The 20,138-nt window shown below is 34.6% G+C and overlaps 1 protein-coding gene across 2 annotated transcripts in view; it reads right to left on the reverse strand.

Annotated features, from left to right (window-relative positions):
* Positions 1-856: 856 nt before the first annotated feature.
* TEX15 (testis expressed 15, meiosis and synapsis associated) overlaps positions 857-20,138 on the reverse strand; it is an 89,585-nt gene continuing 70,303 nt past the window's right edge. For both annotated transcript variants that reach the window (XM_058290100.2, XM_023583688.3), the window contains 4 exons: positions 8,467-15,797; positions 6,866-6,924; positions 2,881-4,136; positions 857-944 (listed from right to left, as the gene is read on the reverse strand). In XM_058290100.2, coding sequence (XP_058146083.1) covers positions 907-944; positions 2,881-4,136; positions 6,866-6,924; positions 8,467-15,797 — 8,684 coding nt within the window. In that variant the 3' untranslated portion in view covers positions 857-906. The remainder of the gene's footprint in view (positions 945-2,880; positions 4,137-6,865; positions 6,925-8,466; positions 15,798-20,138) is intronic.

A 20,138-nucleotide genomic window follows, 5' to 3' on the forward strand; every position in this document is an offset into this window, starting at 1 on the left:
ATAAGCTAAAGATATTATTTCCTATTAATTTGCTACAAAACCATTAAAAGAACCATCTAGAGTATGAAATACAAATACAAACAAAAAAAACTGTGAAAAGGGCTCTTGTGGAAAAAGGTGTTAAACTGTAATTTAATTTCAATATAATAAACTAAAAATGCTTCAAACGTATAATATTTTTAAAGTCTCTGCTCAAGGAAACACTGAAAATATGCAAACCAAGCTCTCAATTTTTATTTACAATTTTACAAGTCAAATTATAAAAATACTTAAAGAAACTTGCCATGTCAGACAAAGAATTATAGATTATTACATGAAAAAAATATCAAGAATTATAAAACTTTTGGTGTGAAAAAAGAAAAAAATTCCTACTTTCACCTAAAACAACAAATGGCACTCCAAAAGCAATGTATCAGAAAACATCAGAAACAATATACCAAAATACCAGAACCATAAACTCTTGTTGTAAAGATTTTACTAATATTCAACCTTAATCATATTAAATGATATTTTTTACTCCCTTTACTCCACGTAAAATATCCAAGAAAATCTTTTTATAGCTGTAATAGATGTGATAGCAACACTTCAAAAAATAAATTTCAAAATATTATGTTAATGTTTCTGACAGCTAGGTGGTTATTATTAAAAATAATAGCCTAGTGTAATTCACTGAAATAACTGCATGGAAATAATTTTGGTATTTCAGATGTTAGAAGTTGATTTCCTACTGTTGTATGTAATATACTGTTGCATTTAAAGACTTTATAAAGGGCTATGTGATTTCTATTTCCTACCACGTTTACAAACATTTAAAAATGTCAAATGTTAAAAAGAAAAATACATTAAGAAAAATAACTTGGAGAAACTTGTTAAATCTCGTTTATTTCAGTAGACAGAAGACTATATTCAATGTCCTGGCTGAAAGGGTTCTTGTTGCCATGTAGCTGGAAGAAAAAAATCCACAAAGATTGGAGGTAAGTTAATAATACAAATTGATGGTACTTAATAGTATAGTGGAAAGAACATTAGCTCAAGTAAGAGCCAAAGAAATCAGAGTTCAAATTGAATATATGCCCCTCACTAGCCAACAGATCTTGAGAAATTTACTTAAGGTTCTCTGAGAGTTTTGTCATCTGTAAAAGAATAATATTATCCCTACATCTCTCTCAGATATTGTGAGAAATAAATGGAATAAAGGTTGTATGGATGTAATGTGCCTGGTACACAAGGCTCACTGAAGCCCTTTCAAGTTCCATTTTAAGGTATTGAATATAATGTCATGAGCAAAACAGTGAAAAATAGGTTATACGGATTTTCACATTTTAAAAAGGATGCAGTTCCTGCCAGTGTGAGAGGTGCTCTCTATGGATTATTTGCATTCACAAAAACAAAAAGTGGAACAAGTGCCTACCAATTTTTTTGGAGAGTGACTTTTGGATACTATAAAAAATGTTTTCTTTTTCTTTTTTCACTTGACTAATATAGCCAAGGTGGCACCAATTAAATTTTTTTGAAAGTCAAAGCTGGATTTGATTCCAGAGTTACTTTTTAATATCACAACTTGACAATTAAGAATACAAGGAAGCCCAAACTATGGGAACTTTTATGAAACAAAAGCACATAAGATTTCCTATTTCAGAAATTCAAGTGTCTACGTTAATAGGTTAGTCACATGTACTATGCTTTGTGTGTTTATCATTACAGCAGCAAAAATGGTATGAAATTAATCAAAAAGGAAAAAGCCCAGTCATATACTTTTTTTTTCTTTCTGTTCTCCCTTACAGCTTTTCTTCAGGTTCGGTTTTAGGTGATAAAGTTCCAGTCCTGTTTCAACCCATTTTGTGGGAAGGGAGGGAAGGCAAAGACAGGTACACAGACAACTACAATACCACACAAAACTCCCATGCCTTGTCATATGAGAAAAGCCACACAAAAAGTATTATGGAAGTTCTAGAGGGGTTGTCATATGGAAAAACATTAAGAAGTTCAATGTGGCTTGAACACAGAGGTGGAAGTGGTGGGAGATGAGGCAGGATATATAGGATTGTGAAAGACCCCAAATTCTAAATTAAAGTATTTGATTTTTATCATAGTCGGGAACTCATGGTGATTCCAATGCAGGGATGGGGACATGATCATATTTCTTAATTAGAATGAGAACTTATATCAACATGTTGCTTCTTGTCCAATTCAGAGAAGTACCCTCTAAATGAGTTATTTTCTATGTATCAATTTGTAAGAGTATCTAAGGTTTTGAAACAACTTTGAAAAAAAGATGTTCTTGCATTTCTCTAAAATCTTAAGAGAGGACTTTATTTAAAGTACATTTAACTTCTGATGGTAGAACACCTGGGTATTGTGTCACTGTGATTTTTGCAGAATTATTAATGCTTTTATAAATTTTGCTTTCACTCTGGTACATGCACATTTATTCCAATTAATTTTTTTAACCTATTTTCTAAACATGAAATTTGAAAAATATAATGATCGGTTTTAAAAGAGCAAAACTCTCAAGTTCTGATGGCAAGCTATCAAGTTCTTCTACCAATATATTTCAATTAACTCCATTCACCTACACCAACACATTATCTTAGAATATGAGAGAAAGAGTGCTTTATCTGACTGAAGTTTCTTTTTCTATCTTGGCTTTTTACTCTATTTTTTTCTTTTGATTATCAAAATAATATATGGTCATGGCATAAAATCTAGAAAATACAGAAAAACACTTTCCACACACAACAAAATTTTATCAGCCAGAGGCAGACAAATTAAAATGTTAATCTGCATAGAAAAATGACTGCTACATATCATCACTTATTTTGAATTCCATTCTTATAAATTTACAAAGTTAACAATAAAAAGAAACATTGTGAAACTCACCGTAAGTCCAAGGAACTTCTGAAAGCACAGCTGTATTAGGAGGGTAAGGGCATGCAGCTTGTGGTAAAGGTTGATGAGAAATATACTGTGGACAAATTGCTTGCTGAAAATTGTAAATAGGTATTTGAGATTGAAAATACCCATTTACTGGCACAAAGTTATTTGCTTGTGGCTCCCCAGCAAAGTAACCAAAATGTTGAGAATAAAAAAGATTAGAGTACATGCTTTGGACAGTACTTCCAACTGCAGTCAACATCCCAGGAGGAGGTGGTGGTGTATCACAAGATGTTATCCCGTGATATGTCTGGGTAATGGAATTGCCATTGCTGCTGCTGTAATGATAAACACACCAAGCATAATAAGGATATGAAGTTCCAAATGACTGTTCAGAGGAATTATATACTGGGGTATATGCAGACTGTGGAAATTCATTCCAATGTGCAAGAGTATTCTCAGTTAGGGCTTTTGAATTTTCATTACTCTGCTGATCAGAAAAAGAGTACTCTGTTGTTTGATTCACATTAAGGGTTGTACTTCCAGATGCTCCAACTGGCATGGTACTGGAATTCAATGTATCCTTCGTATATCTTTCCTCTGATTCAGTGTTTTCAGGCTGTGTTTTGTTCCTTTGCAGAACAGGAATTTTGTTCTGGATAGACAAGAGTTCTGGAGAATTGGTGCATGTAGAATTTTTACCAGGTGAATTTAGCATTTCATTATTTTGAAGTTCTAAGACTTCATCCATGCCTAGATTAGTATGGATATCCCTCACAAAATGGAGAATGGGTTTTGATAGCACTGATGTATTAGGCGGAAAAGAAGTATTAATTCCTGGTTTTATGTTTGAAGGACAAGAATTCTGTGCAGGATCTGGGGGATTTTTAAGAAATTTCTGTGATGGTGTCTCGTGGTCCTCTGAAAATATGTCACCTTTTTTGTCACAAATTGCAAAAGAGGCAAAATCTTTATCACTTTTTGTTTCAGCAGCACCAAAATTCACTTTTCTTTTCTTCAAGCTATTTAAATTCCCCTGTTGCCCAGGGAAGTCTTCTGATGTGTCAGATGAAATAGTAGTTAAATCTATTTTGCTTTCTGACTTTGACATGCAAATGTCTTTTAGATTCTTTAAAGGTAAAAGTGAATCAGGATGTGATTTCTGCATTTGAGTCTTTTTTGGAGGTACAAGATTTCTTTTCAGAATGTCAGATGAACTAGGTCTTATTTCATTTTCACTTTGGGGATGAGATTTTGTAGTCCTATAAATTAAACACACACATACAAATAACTATATAGATTAACAAATTTTTAAAAGAAATGCTAACTTGACATTTTTATTCAAGGAAAGAGTTCTTAAGATGTACATTTTAGGAAGCGGACTTGGCCCAGTGGTTAGGGCATCTGTCTATCACATGGGAGGTCCGCGGTTCAAACCCTGGGCCTCCTTGACCCACGTGGAGCTGGCCCATGCGCAGTGCTGATGTGCGCAAGGAGTGCCGTGCCACGCAGGGGTGTTCCCCGCGTAGGGGAGGCCCATGCGCGAGGAGTGCGCCCCATAAGGAGAGCTGCCTAACGCGAAAGAAAGTGCAGCCTGACCAGGAATGGTGCCGCACACACGGAGAGATGACACAGCAAGATGACGCAACAAAATGAAAACACAGATTCCCGTGCCGCTGACAACAGCAGAAGTGGACAAAGAAGAAGATGCAGCAAATTGACACAGAGAACAGACAACCGGGGTAGGGGGGAAGGGGAGAGAAATAAGTAAATAAATCTTTTTTAAAAAATGTACATTTTCTCATTCTATTGGCACTACGTAAGTAACATACTTTCTAAGTTTTTTTTTTTTAAAGACTTATTTATTTCTCTCCCCTTTCCCCCCAACCCCGGTTGTCTGTTCTCTGTGTCTATTTGCTGCGTCTTCTTCTTTGTCCGCTTCTGTTGCTGTCAGCGGCACGGGAATCTGTGTTTCTTTTTGTTGCGTCATGTTGCTGTGTCAGCTCTCCGTGTGTGCAGCACCATTCCTGGGCAGGCTGCGCTTTCTTTTGCACTGGGCAGCTCTCCTTATGGGGCGCACTCCTTGCGCATGGAGCTCCCCTACGCGGGGGACACCCCTCCGTGGCAGGGCACTCCTTGCGCGCATCAGCACTGTGCATGGGCCAGCTCCACATGGGTCAAGGAGGCCCGGGGTTTGAACTGCGGACCTCCCATGTGGTAGACAGATGCCCTAACCACTGGGCCAAGTCTGCCGCCCCTTTCTAAGTTTTAATCCTTTAGTTGGAATTAGATACTTTTCCTACTGAAGATCTATACTCCATATTTCAATTATTGTTCCAATATTATAATAAATTATTGATAGAGGCTTTTAAAAGTAGGAAACTACTGTAATTCAACTGGTATAGTTTCTAATTCATATATCTCCAACTCATTGACAATTATCTTTATTTATAAATATCCATGTAGAGGTGGTGAAACTAATAGCTGTGCCTGTAAAGATCTCTCCCCTTGCTGTTATCACGAACTACTAAGAATTTTTGTCTTTTCACCTTTCAGAATGGGAAAAGCAGAACTCCAAAATTTCTTTCCAATTTAATAATACCCTTGACATTCCTATCTAAATTTAGACAGTCTTAAACAGGCTGAAGGAAGCATGTATTATGGAAATGTCTAGAGCCAGATATTTAATATAGGTTCCCAATGTAGATATACTTTTTTTGTGCCTCATCAAATTCTCTGAATTATACATGGAAAGACCATGCTGAAAAAGGCAAAGAAATACCACTCCTCTAGCGTGGAGAAAAAGGAATCTTTGGCCTAGATTACTGATGTCATCCTCTTAAAAGTACAACCTACATCATCATCCAATCTCATCCATATTTTGACAGAGTTTCTAGAAAGTAAAATTTCACTTTATTACATTTCCAGAGGTGTTTCAGTTAAGCTTATGGATTGGCAGCTGCCTGTGTGTTCACATAGTCTCTTAGAGTATGTTCTTCCAGGAAGAGACCCTACATACATTAAAATTCCATTTTCTGCTAAGTTTGCTTCTTTGAGCAGCAACTATCACTTATACTTAACAAAACTAAGATGATGATTATGGGCTTATGTTATCCCTCTAATAGCCTATTCTTTTTTTATGCTACTACCCAACTATTCAAAGAGTCATATGTGCTAGGAAAAGCATTCTAGAAATGTAATAAAACATTGAAAAAAAGAAACAAAACTAAGACAGAAATGAGGTTGCTTATTTATCCTTCTTATACTATTCATTTTCCTGAAAAAAATTAAGCCAGTCAGAAAATAAAAATCTTAGAAACAACTGCATGTCAAAATGAGAAAAATTAAATACTGTAGTGAGTTTCTCATAAAAACAATTTATTTAATTTAAAGGATTACCATTTATTTTGAGACCATGTTCTTCATATTTTTGGTGTTAAAACACTTTCATGATTCAGTAGTATATTTATAATATGTGTGTGTCCACACACACTATTTGTATTAATGTTCCCACTTGGTAATATTAAGTTGGCAACTTATCTCTTTAACCAATTTTGAAATTAGGCTGGTCTGTAAAATCCACAGGTTTTAAAAAAGATCAGTCTAATTACTTGTCCTATTCTCTTATGCCTTTTTAGTAAACCACTCACTAAGCCCCATCAATTCTTTAAATATTATCTGTCGAATATGAATTTTCCTTACTCTATAACATCACCCTTTTCAAAGCCTGGATGACTTACGTCTTCTAACTGTACTCAGAATCTGCAGATCCTTTAAAATCAATACTTAGAGAATAAAGTTGAAACTCCTTAGGCCTATACTTAAGACATTCTATAATCTGAAACAATCTTCTTCTCCATTCTTAATTTACTTGTCACCTAAATTACATGTATGGTCCAAAAGTTCAATGAATTGTTTTATTCTTGTTCCTTAACATTTACCCAATTTTATTTGTTTTTTTTCTTCAGATAGGGGTAATGGCAATTCCTACCTTGGATTCTTGAACAATGCCTTTTCTTTGTTGACATTTGTGACATCTTCCATGTTAACCTATGTTTAAAATATACAAAGAAAATTTACATTAGAGATGCTTGTAAACTATAATTAGTATTTTAATATCAGATATTTGCAACTTCTTTTTGTCATCTAAAATTAGACTCATTAATGATCCTTCCCTAAAAACCAGTGACTTTGGTCTCATCAATTTTTTAAGTTTTTACCTGTAAAATAAGAATTTTCCTTTCTTATTCTGTAAAACAACATCCTTTTCTAAGTCCTGGGTGACTTACTTCTTCTAACTGTACTCATAATCTTTTTTATCCTTTATTACTGAGAAAATATTTTCACATGACATTACCCTTTAATACTTACCCAATGAAATTCAAACTCCTTAGACCTAAACTTAAGACATTCTAGACTGAAAAAACCTTCTCCATCCTTGGCTTACTCTTGTTCCGAAAGTTAAATTTTGTTTCAGACTTAATTTTAAACTCATCTTTCAAATGATATTAATAGCATTTTATTCTTTGTGTCTTTTTTCCTCAATACCTACATTTTTAGTACCATCCTCACTTTACTCTTCATGTGGCCTATACAACTTACGTTCCTGTTGTGTTGATATGTGCAGGTATGTTTAAAGATGGTTATTTGTTAAACATTTTCCCATAAATGCAGTGCAATAAATGGTGATTCGATTCTTAGCCTCTAGAACTAGTTTAAATAATACAGTTAGATTTAGAAAGTATGGATAGGCAGAGAAAGAATCCTTCTCATTGTCTTCGTTTTGTTTTGTTCTTTTATTTCTGAACTAAGAAATTCTTGAAAAGTTCAGAGGCCTCTGGGAATAGGGCAGTGGCAATTGTTAGCATGGGCTCTCAAGCTAGGCTGACTTCTTTTAGATCTGGACTCTCCAATTTACTAACTCTGTGACCTCATGAAAATTATTTAACCTTTCTGTGCCTCAGTTTCCTTACCTTTAAATAAATAGTAATAGTGTATACATTATAAAGATTTTGTGAAAATAATTAGTATTTGTACAATCCTTAGAATGGTGTCAAGCTCATAACAAATTTTACATAAAAGCTGTAAAATAAAATGCATTTATGTATGACTTCCTCTAATTTCCTGATAAGCATCTATTTTCAGATGCCTGCCCTATTTCTCCATCTAGATAACTACATTAGCCAGTTTTTAATATTCACTATATTGAGCATAGGTTTCTTTATGTAGAAGTTACTCAACAAGTATTTGGTCACTCAACTCATGTTCATAATATTAAATTTATCCTTAAGATGATGTTAATTTTCACAATCTTTCATGAAATGCTTCTAAATTAAGTAACTTATTTAAATTGTAAGTATAAAAAATAGACATTTTCAAGGTATTTCCCAAATATGGAATCATGGATTGAAAGCCAACATTTACATCATTTTATAGAAATTGTTTAATAAAAAATTTTAAAACAAATTCATTTTGCAAGGCAATATTTAAAGCATTCTTAATTTTACAATTCTACAAACTACTTGCTAGCTTAAAGAGTACACTTGTTCTCAAAAGAATACTTATACAGGTTTCATTTGAAAACATTCATACCTTTTGCTTTTTACAACTGGAAGGAGTAGCGTTTTTCTCTTGTTCTTGGGAGTCTTCACATACGTGTACAGTGCTAGGTCGCTTTTTAGAGGAATTTGAAACGTTTTTGATTATGCACTCTGGAATTAAGGGTACCTTTATACATGTGGATTTACTGATGCTCTTCCCAGGTTTTATAACATGAATATTTATCTTTTCTTTTATTTTCGGGTGGAAAGTCCTCTTTCTGTTATACAGCATTTGATAAAAGATATAGGAAATAGTTAATTTAGCATTTTTAGTGCATATAATCTTCATATGTTCAATGGTTTTCATGACTTTCATAATATGGGCCACTTTTCCCAAATCTTTCCGAGGGGCGGCCATTATGTTTTTGAGCAGTGTAGAAAACTGATTGTAGTTGTATTCTAATTCTGTCACAGTGCTTCCGTAATTTATGGATGCTATATATGGCACAAAGTCAATATATGTGGAAATGGAACAATCAGACTTCTTCAGAAGTTTTTTTATTTCTGAAAGTTCTTCAAGTTCTCTTGAGAACAAATGAAGAGCATATGAGCAATTAATGGCTTCATTATATTTGTAGGTAATATCCAGATCTTTCTTAAGTGCAGAAATAGCAGTTTCTATCACTTTCCAAAGGCAATCTGTTGAATTATCTTTAAGAAATGAAAAAGAAGCCATTTCTTCTTGGCAGTCAACCAGCTCAGGAAGAAGTGACAAATCAAACCAAAGCATACCTCGAAATCTCTGTTTGTCTAGTTTTTTTGCCATTGAGTTTTTAAGAAAATGAACTGTTTCTGAGAGCATGACGATTTCAATATATGTTTCAATAGCTTCAGGCTTTAAAATTATAGACCCACAGTTGTTGTTTTTCACCATGTCCAAAACATTTTCTTCTGTGATAAAAATATTATCTATGCTATCTTCTTGCAACATCTGAAAGTATTTTTTTAAAATTTCTAAATGGTCTGTACACCTCAAAGTGAGTTTCTGTAATTTTTTAAAGTCTGCATGTTCAGCTTGATCCAATATTTCACTAATACAACAAATATCTGGGTGTGAAAGCAAAGTACTGTTAAACTTATAATTTTCTATACTAGTTGTGTTGTTTTTTAGATCATCTGACTTTCTGAAAGGAATCATAGTATCCTCCTCAAGTCCAATACTGGAAATTTGTTCACTGCCTAGATCTTTAAACAAAGTATCATATATCTTTTGCAATTTAGAAAAAGCATCTTGATTCATTTTGAGTAGCACATCTTTGTTCTTCTTTTGTGAGTATTTTTTGCTTAATGATTGTCTTTTCTCCTTCCAAACAAGACTTTTTGCAGCATCAAAAAAGATATGTTCCAGACCATAAAGAGATATTTTAATATTTACTGCCTCGCTGCTCTTGATAAAGTTAACTTTGGAGGAGATCATTTCTATGATAATCCACAGATGGTCTTGCTTTCCTGGATATGAACGAACTTTATGAGAGTCCCCATATATGCTGATGAGCTCTAATGTACTTTTTCTTAAGGTTTCTAGGTCTCCTAAACTATCTCCAAAGTTAACTCCACAGGTAAATGGAATGGAAAGAGAAAAGTCAAAGCAATCAGAACAATGCTTCATTATTGCTTCACACTCAATAATTTGTCGTTTGTATTTTAAGAATGCATAGTATGAATTATTTTCCCTTTTGGTTTCTTGAAACAATTCAATTAATTGATCATGATAATTCTGTAACTCACAGAATGCATTATATTTTAACCTTCCTTGAAAAGCAGGATAGAAATTGGATTGTTGTTGATACCCACGTGGTCCACTAAGTAGCTCACTGTACAATGTCTCATCATACCAAAGCAAACTTCGGAATGTCGGTTCACCTCCTAAGAGCCTTTTTTTGTTTTCAATGAACTGAATAGTCTCCATCATCATTTGCAGTTCTACCAAAGAGTCAACAGCACACGGTTTTAATTTGTGTTTACAATTATTCCACAGGTTTTGTCCTACTAACAGTTCTCGTGAAATCAAGATTTGTTCAAGTGCACATTCTTGTTTTCTTTCAAAAGCTTCAACAAAGACTGGGAGAATATTTTGACAAACCTTAGTTTCTTCCTGTAGAATCTGAAAGGATGATGCTTTATCTGCCCTCTGCAAAATTTGAGAGAGCTTAGCCATAACAGCAGTATGATTAGCTGAGCAATGTTTTTCTTTGAATTCATTCATACATGCTGTAAGCTTATTCTGAGAAGTAGTGACTTCAGAGGTTTCAGAGTGGGTATGTGAAATAGGCATATGATTAGTACCTATAATGTCCGGTTTGAAATTACAGGTTGTTTCTGAAAGCAATGTCAAGTCAGACTGGGAGTCTTTAACTTTCCCCTCTTTTTCTCTTTTGTTAAGGTGATTAGGAACTGTGTTATTCAAAGCAATTGCCTCGGTAGAAGTAGTATTTTTAATGCTTAGATGAGAATCAATTAAATTATTTTTAAGTGTTTTCTCATTTAAGTTGGGGTATTCTTTTTCTAAGATCTTGTTCTTTTGATTTTTATACTCAGCCTTCACAGCAGATTCACTTTTTTTGTGATATACCCCTCTAACGGAATCATTTGCTTTTTCTGCTTGCTTAACTTTACACATTTTTCTATTCTGAATGTCTTTCTCTGCAATATATTTTGAGGAAGAACACTTTATGTTACCTGTTACGAGCAGAGAACTATCATTGGAATTTAATTTCTTCATATTTTCCCCAGAACTTTTACTTTCTTCAGTTAGTGATGTTAGATCCAACTCAGAATTTTCAGCAATATTTGTTTCATTACAACCTATTTGCAAGTAATTACTTGAACAACATTTTTCTGTTTTCAGAAACTCCTCTCCACAATATTCCTGATGATAACGTGATACAGTAGTGGATGTTGTAAAAGAATCTACAGCAAAAACTTCCTGTTTATCCAAGTAAGATTTAGAAGATTCTCCCTCACTAGCTTCCACTGGAGTGGCTGATAATAACTGAGGAATACTGTTATAATTTTTACTTGCTATCTGGTTTAGTGGGTCCATAGGAAAGTTCCCTGTAATAATGCTTGGTTTGGAATTCTCCATTGGAGCTGCCCATTTTTCTACAGGAAAATTCATTTGGAGGTTTCTTTTACATTCAGATAAAATAAGGTTACCTGGTTTGTATACATCAACATTTAAAAAGTGCTTTAAACTGGATTCTACGACTGAAATAAGTATGTCAGTTTTCACCTCTGTGTGAGTTACACAAGTTGCATCATAATTTTTGTCTAGGCTAAAACTTACATTATTTTCTTCTATGCAACTTAAAGACAAGGAATTACTTTTACTTACTACCCCGTTAGCCTTGGAATTGATTTCTTCTGTTTCATCTTTAATATCATGTGCTGAATGGTTCTCAAGCTTTTCATATTTTCCTGTACTAGATAAAAAGTTCATAACAATTTTATTTTCCTTTTCTGGAAGTTTTTCATCTGGGCAGTTTGGGGGAAACAAAAACTCCGTTTTTCCAGTAAGGAGCTGAAGGTCTGATGATCTTGGATTTCCCATACTGTTACTATAAACTGATTGACATGGACTTTGGGACATGGAGGAGAGAGATGATTCAGAATGCTTTTCTTGTTCACAAAATTCTTTCAAGTGAATAGTGGTTTGACTCCTGGAGACACTGTTGGCCATGTTTTTCTTATCTTCATTTCTTTTGTAAGACTTGTGCTTTGACACACAAGTTAATGATTTACCAACATCAGATTCCAAAGTTCTTTTTTCTCCCTGTTTGTCATATTTTCTTTTTGACAAAAATTGCTTAGCAGAATAATATTTTCTTTCTGATACAGAACTATAACCTTCAAGGTCACAACTTTCCCAGAAATTGTTGCAAATTATCGCATATGATTTTGGTAATGGGCCCTTTTTGTTTTCTCCCACTTTAGCTATAAGCTGCAAAGATGTATGCACTCTTCTATGAGCTTTTTTTAAGTGTAGAACAGCTCTGTCAAGTTTTCTGGAAAGTCGTTTGCTTTTGCATAAAGATGCTTCACTATTTAGAATATCCAAGACACTCCTAATGTGTTTTTCTGACTGGGAAAATGTTTTAATTCGTCCTTGGGATAATGAAGTAAAACATTCAAATGAGTCTTGACTAGTAAGCCGCCTCTTTTTCCCATAAATTTCATGATGTCTTAAATCTTTATGTGATATCCTTTGGTCCCTAAAAGATACATGTTGCTTTCTTTTGCTAATTCTTGATTCCAAGTGCTTTTTACTTCTAGTATCATTACAGTCAGTTTTTGATTCTGTAAAGGAGCATTTGTTGTTCACTGCTGTGATAGCAGAAGGTTCAGTACACAAAGATTCACTGTTCTGTTTTTCAGACATGTGATTCATGTGTGAATTATGACTCAAGTCAAAAGAAAGGGAAATTTCGGATTTACTCACTAGTCCTGAGTCTTTCCTTGTATTATCATATTCTTCCTCACATGGATAATCAGAGTTTTCATGAGGAGACTGGGAATGAATTTCAAATTCTGGAACTTTCTCCTCATTTATTTCTGGTTCCACAGATTCAGTCACACATTTGCAAAAATCATCTTTCAATGCAAGGGAGTGAGCAGGAGGGTTGAATCCTGGCCTAAATATGTTAGTAATTCTAACTTGTAGATCTGGGAGTAAAATTGGGTTGAGGAGCCCTGCTTTGTTTTTTTGTGCAGAAGAATAAAGACAACTACTTTCCTCAGAGTAAAGATGATCTCTATCTTCCCTTCTCATGGTACTTTTCAAAACTTCTGTCTCCCAGTTACTGCCTCCTAATAGAGCTTTCCAATCAATACGAGACTTCAGAGCCTCATATGAGGCTCCAAGTTCTTCATAAAGTACATTTTCATGGTTATATATATCTGGTTGAAATTGAGAAGAATCATCACACTGTTCTGATCCCACTTCAATCTCATTTTCCAATTCCAAACTTAGAATACCTGTATTCTCATGTATTACTGATTGATGAAATGAGTCTTGTAAGTTTTTATCCTCATTCAAACCAATTTCACAATCAGATACCCTATGCTTTACTAACAAACCAAAATCTGGACTCTGAGGAGAACAAGTTTCTTTAAACTGGTATCTTTGGTGATCTTCATGATTTGTGCTTACTGGAGGCAGGGCAGGACTAGCTATCTGTACTGCAGCATCTGAAGCTACACATGCTGAAGAGTCTGTAACTTCAGAAAGCTTTGTGGAAGCCAAATGCTCCAGAATCCTTCCATTATTTAGAGTATCTTTTTGCTTTATGGCAATGACAGTATCTTCACTTTCCAATAGGGCAGCTTCTGTTGATACATATTTTTCTCCCCAAGTCAAGTTAATTGTACTAGAAAATTCTACATCGCTACAATTTTTATTCTCCTTCCTTTCATCTCTACTGGTGATATTTTTGTTTGCATGAAAATCTTGCTTCCCATCTCCATATATGTTCTCTGTGTTGTTTTCTGTAGACAAAACAATGTCATTCTCTTTGGCCTCATTTTTATCATCTTTATCATCTTCTTGTTCTTTAATCAATTTCAGGTATATATCATTGTTCAACTGTGTATCACAAGATAGAGGGTGACTCTGACCTTTATCTTCAATATGAACAGTTTCTTTGAAGTCTATTTGAATGTTCTCTAATGATGTGGAATCATTTTCTTTTTTCCTACAGACACATATATATTCTCTAGTAATGCTACAATTGGAGTTATCATGAGCTATTTCAATGTCATGAGATGAAATAACTGTACCAATTCGCAGTTCATTGGCCTGGGGAATATCTTTTGCTTCCTGGAAAGCATCAGTCACAATGCTAATGCCACTTGGATTTGTTTTTTCCATTTTTGGTTCCATTAGTTTTTGAGAAATGGCAAAACTTGTATTAATGCTATTTCCATACTTCAAAGAATGATGAAGAGGCTTTAGTGAAAGGCTCTCTATACTTGGGGTAAGATGATTTTGCAATTCCATGGCTACATTATCTGCCTCATGCTTATTCTTTGTAACAAGTTTGAAAGATTTTGGTATTTCTAACTCTTGAGTAATTAATATTTGATCACAGTTTTTTTCAGAAGAGTCAAGATTCTCACTCTCTTTGTGAAATGAAATGTATTTATCTAATGGACTGTTTTTTGCTTCATTAGTAAAACAATTTTCAATTCCTTTCCATAAATTTTGTTTTCTTCCATGTTCGTAATTGTCTTCTGGGTCAGCTTTAAGGTTTCTCATCTTTCCAATATTTTCAAAACACTTATGTATGCTTTCTTTCTTTTGGAGTGGAGAAACTGTAGAAATTTGGTGACTACTTTGATAGATAGTTTTTAAATTGGAAGACTGTGATTCCTGAGCTATAGGACGATTGTACCCTTCTGAACAAGTATTAACTGATTCATAATACTTATGTGGCTCACTATTTTCTTTAAGTAAAAGTGGCATGTTGCTTCTCTGTTGGGATCTCTGGGATTTTTCCTCACTGCCCTTTTGGTTCTCAAGTTCTGAAACTGCATTTGATAAGGAAATTGGGGAGGTAGAATTGCCTTGGCCTATACATTGTCCTGCCATAGTAATTTTATTGAGAGTTGTATAATCACAGTCCTTAGAGCATGTGTTGTGAGCTTGAGATGGTGGTAAATTATCTAAAGAAATTTTGAAGCAAGGGGAATCCAAATAGTTAGTAAGAACAGTATGGTCACCAGGGATGACTTCTGGAGAGGAGACAGAATTAGTTGGCATGGATGACAAGTTTAGTTCTGAATTAACATAATTCAAACTCTTCTCAAGTGGCAAAATCTCATTTAAACCTGCCATATTATTCTGTTTTCCTATGCTTTCTTCTCTCCTTATCAGTCTTGGGTCTTTGATGAGCTTTGAAGTAATAACTGTACTGGAGCCAATATTGTTGTGAAGGGGAAAAGCAGTAGAAATACCACTTAAAACATTTTTAAGATATGTCAAGTTTAACAAGAGGTCATCATTAATGCCTTCTCTGTTATCAATGGGCATAAGTGAAAGATCTGAATCATGTGCATGTACTTTAGAAGTGTCACTGCTTTCTGCTAAATTGTGTTCTGTCTGTCCACTGTGTGCTTCATGAACAGAAATGTTTCCATTTTGCACATTTCCATAGGAATTAGACATATTGTTGGAAGGATTTATCTCTGAATTTAGAGCATTGCATGAACAGTTTTCCTGAACAAATGGGTCTATGGGTTTCCTGAAATGTTCAAAGATGACAGTAGCATCTTTTCCTTTTCCAATTCTTTTGGCCACTGTACAGTTATTCAGAGAACATGTTCTTTCTGTGGAAATAATAAGAAAGTAAGAAAAATAGGAAGAAAAGATACATCTATAGACATCTATTAATGTAAGTAAATTATGTCATGAATGCTTTAAATTCAAAGTTTATCAAACCTAATAATGTTTAAAAAGTGTTCTCAGCAGAAAAACAAGGAGAGAAGATGAGTAGTAAACCATAAAGTATAAATGATATAATATGAAACTCTGTCCTAGTCTAGGGATATTACTAAACAAAAATATTTGCCACCAAAGATTCTGAGTTGTGACAAATAAGAAATATAAAGTAATAATTAAAAAGAAAAATCAAACAGGAATAAAAACATGTTGTTCATAGACTAGTATTTCTTATATTAATTTCCTATATTCAGATAATGAACATCAGTGTCTACATATTAGTGGCAAAATTGTCTCCCTATATTGTTATAGTGCTTCTTTCCCTCTACTATGGGGGGTAGGAAGGAGGAAGAGAACCACCACCACCACCACAAAAAAAGAAAAAAAGGAAAGGAAAGGACGATGGGATGGAAAAGGAGGGGAAAAAGAGCCAAAAAAGACTCCCATGTGCTAAAGCAAGCCCTTCACTCATACTTGTGGTGGTTAAATAAGTATTCATTTCTGCAAATAATATATATAATATAAATGAAAATCTGAAAAAGCAAATTCCTTTATAATTTATTTCTAAAGTCTCATAAGAAATCTCATGCAATAACGATGGATCTTATAAAATACATATTTAACAAATAAATAATTTTCCATAAAATGTCCAAAAAGTTTTCACAGTTACATATCAAGGAAGTCTTTTCTAAAACAGAAATTAGTGAAGAAAAATTGCTGATATTTATGAGATATATGAAGCTACAATCATATCACTAGGAAGTAAGTGCCATGAGGTTCTTTTCACAATATATTGAAAGATAGCTATGCTGAAAACTTCTAAGTTCTATAATCACTTGTAATTATATTCTTATTTGTAGCAAGCTATAGTGGAAATAAGACACAAATCAAGAGGTGTAGTTTTTAAGAGAGAGTGCTATGGTGGAAGGTGGGGAAAGGAAGGTGGATCCCTACACCTCTTTTAGCCAAAATTAAAAGCCACTGTAAAAAACAAAACTATAAAGGTCTTTAAAGAAAACCATGGATGGGTATTTTTATAAACTTGGGGTAGGAAAGTCACTTTAAAGCATGACTGAAAAATCATCTATACCCAGGAGATGCACTTTCACAAACTTATCATTCTGATATACGTATACGAATAACAAAGTTAAATGTACTAGGATTTTTAGTATAATAACTGATGGACAGCTGAAAGCTAGCAATCTAACTGTTCATCAATAAGACATTGGTTAGGAGGCAGACTTGGCCCAATGGATAGGGTGTCCACCTACCACATGGGAGGTCCGTGGTTCAAACCTAGAGCCTCCTTCACTCATGTGCAGCTGGCCCATGCGCAGTGCTGATGCACGCAAGGAGTGCCCTGCCACGCAGGGGTGTCCCCTGCGTAGGGGAGCCCCATGAGAAAGGAGTGTGCCCCGTAAGGAGAGCCGCCTAGTGCGAAAGAAAGTGCGGTCTGCCCAAGAATGGAGCCGCACACATGGAGAGCTGATGCAGCAAGATGACGCAACAAAAAGAAACATGGATTCCCAGTGCCGTTGATAAGGATAGAAGCGGTCACAGAAAGAACATACAGCGAATGGACACAGAGAGCAGACAACTGGGCAGCGGGGGGAGAGAAATAAATGAAAAATAAATCTTAAAAAAAAAAAAGACATTGGTTAAATGGCATATCAATAATTATAACAGTAAAAATTACTATGTGCATATACTATTATAAATGTCCTAAAATGGTATGTAATGCAGCCATTAAAAAGACTGAGATTAATACATACCAACATGGGAAAAGAAACTTAAAGTTTGTATAATGCTTCCACTTTATTGTAAATGTGGTAAATGCATATTAATAACTAATAGAGAGAGTTCAGTGGATGACAGGTGCTGTTTTAAGTGCTTTATGTACATTAATTCACGTAGTCTTTAAAATATCCTCAATTTAGGAAGTGTTAAGAGTAATTTGCCCAAGATCACACTGTTTATAAGCAAAAGAATCTTAATCACCTGTGCTACATGGTCTCTTTAAACTTAATAAAGACATTTTTATTTTTCTTCCCTCTTTGACATTCCCACCAAATAACAAATGAAAAGCAGAACAAATCCAATAACTTCAATAAAACAAGAAAAACTGTAACAAAACCAGATTACAATCTATGAAGCATAACGATAGTTACCAGCACCATATATTCTGTGATGAGGGGAATGTTTTATATCTGGCTACTGAGCACTTTGAAACTACCTACCTGATATGCATGAGGAATTAAATTTTTAATTTTACTTAAACAGCCATGTTACTAGTGTAGTGGATAATGCCTATCTAGAGTATCTAGAGAGAGATAATGCATGTGGCCTTGACTTTGGGGATAAAACAAGTATTCCCCAAAGTTTATCATCCTGAAAGGCATCATCCTTTCATTAGAGTAATAAGCTATAAGCTTGTGGATGGGCCAGAGTAAAAGCAGGGAAAGGTCCATTTCTATTTTCTTCAATTTAAGTATTGTAGTTGAGGGAGAATGTGGAAAGTAAAGTGAGACAGTGGTGAAGAACTGATAGCAAAGTGTCTAACTATGGAGCCTGGGAGAGCTACCTTAACCTCCTGAATGCTTCACACTGATTGGGATATGCCTCATCAAATAACAAATTTCATGAGGGAATATACTAGATTAGTTCTTAACCTTACTATTATTTAACAGGTATCAAGCTCCTAGCAAAAAAATAATAATTAGGCAGATACACAGAATTCTATGCATAAAAAGAAAAAATAAGAAAACTTAAAAATATCCAAAGAAATTAAATAACATTGTCTGTCTTTAAAGAGACAGATGATAAAATGACAGAAAAAGTGAAAAATGTTTTGGCTGAATTTAGACTAGAAATTAACAATAAATACACTACAGAACCATACTGTTTAGGACTAGAGAGTATAAGGGAAAAGAGGTTTGCAGCAGTTAAATAGTTTTTTATGGGGTGATGAAAGTGTTCTAAATTTGACTATGGTGATGGTTACACGTATCTGTGAATATACTAAAAGTCACTGAATTGTACACACTTTTGAATCCAATGAACTCCCTTATACCAGCAACAAAAAGTTAGAAAGTAAAACTTTAAAAAGATGCCATTTAGGTGAAGGTTACAATATTGTCAATATACTTAATGTCACAGAATTGTAAACTTAAAAATGGTTAAAATGATTTTGTATTATGTGTGTTTTAACACAATAAAAATTAAAAAATACATTAGGGGGAAACAGACTTGGCCCAGTGGTTAGGGCGTCCATCTACCACATGGGAGGTCCGCGGTTCAAACCCCGGGCCTCCTTGACCCGTGTGGAGCTGGTCCATGTGCAGTGCTGATGCGCGCAAGGAGTGCCGTGCCACGCAGGGGTGTCCCCCACGTAGGGGAGCCCCACGCGCAAGGAGTGCGCCCCGTAAGGAGAGCCGCCCAGCGCGAAAGAAAGTGCAGCCTGCCCAGGAATGGCACTGCCCACACTTCCCGTGCTGTTGACGACAATGAAGCGGACAAAGAAACAAGACGCAGCAAATAGTCAGAGAACAGACAACCGGGGGAGGGGGGGAATTAAATAAATAAATAAATCTAAAAAAAAAAAAAAATACATTAGGTATGTTATTTACCACGATGTGAAAAATAACACAAACATATGTAATGAAAGAATACTATACTCTGCAAAAATAAGATTGAATATGTTTTTTGCTACCACGCACACCTCCTGAAGCCTAGCGGTTAAAGGTCACATCCCATGTACGGCCCTCTTAGATAACCAAAAAGTCCTTTTCCTAGGCGAGAAAATGGCAGAGCATCACGGGACTGGTTGTTTGACACTTTAAAACCAACAGTTTAACACTTCTATCTAATCCCTTTGTCTCGACCTCTTTAATGCAGAGGAAGGTTCTCTGTATAGCTCACTGGGTTATAAATATTCTATATCCTTAGTTTCTCTTATTAAAAAGAGATTTATAATATCAAGCCTGAGCATATTTTAACGGCAAATAAATTTGTAAAGAAAAAAACAATTTTCTGCAGTGCAAAAAAGGAAAGAGACTCCTCCCCAACTCTCCCATTTTCTTAAAATATTTTCTTTGGAAAACTTATAAATTATTTCTCTGTTCCTTTGTGACATATGTAAATCTTTTAAAAGCTAAATAAGCCTTTTGTGAGCTTTACAATCCAGGAATGTCTTTCTCAAGTACTGGAGATTGACTTTCCTGAAACAAGGA

The sequence above is a fragment of the Dasypus novemcinctus genome, chromosome 29, assembly GCF_030445035.2.
Source record: "Dasypus novemcinctus isolate mDasNov1 chromosome 29, mDasNov1.1.hap2, whole genome shotgun sequence".
Taxonomy (NCBI): domain Eukaryota; kingdom Metazoa; phylum Chordata; class Mammalia; order Cingulata; family Dasypodidae; genus Dasypus; species Dasypus novemcinctus.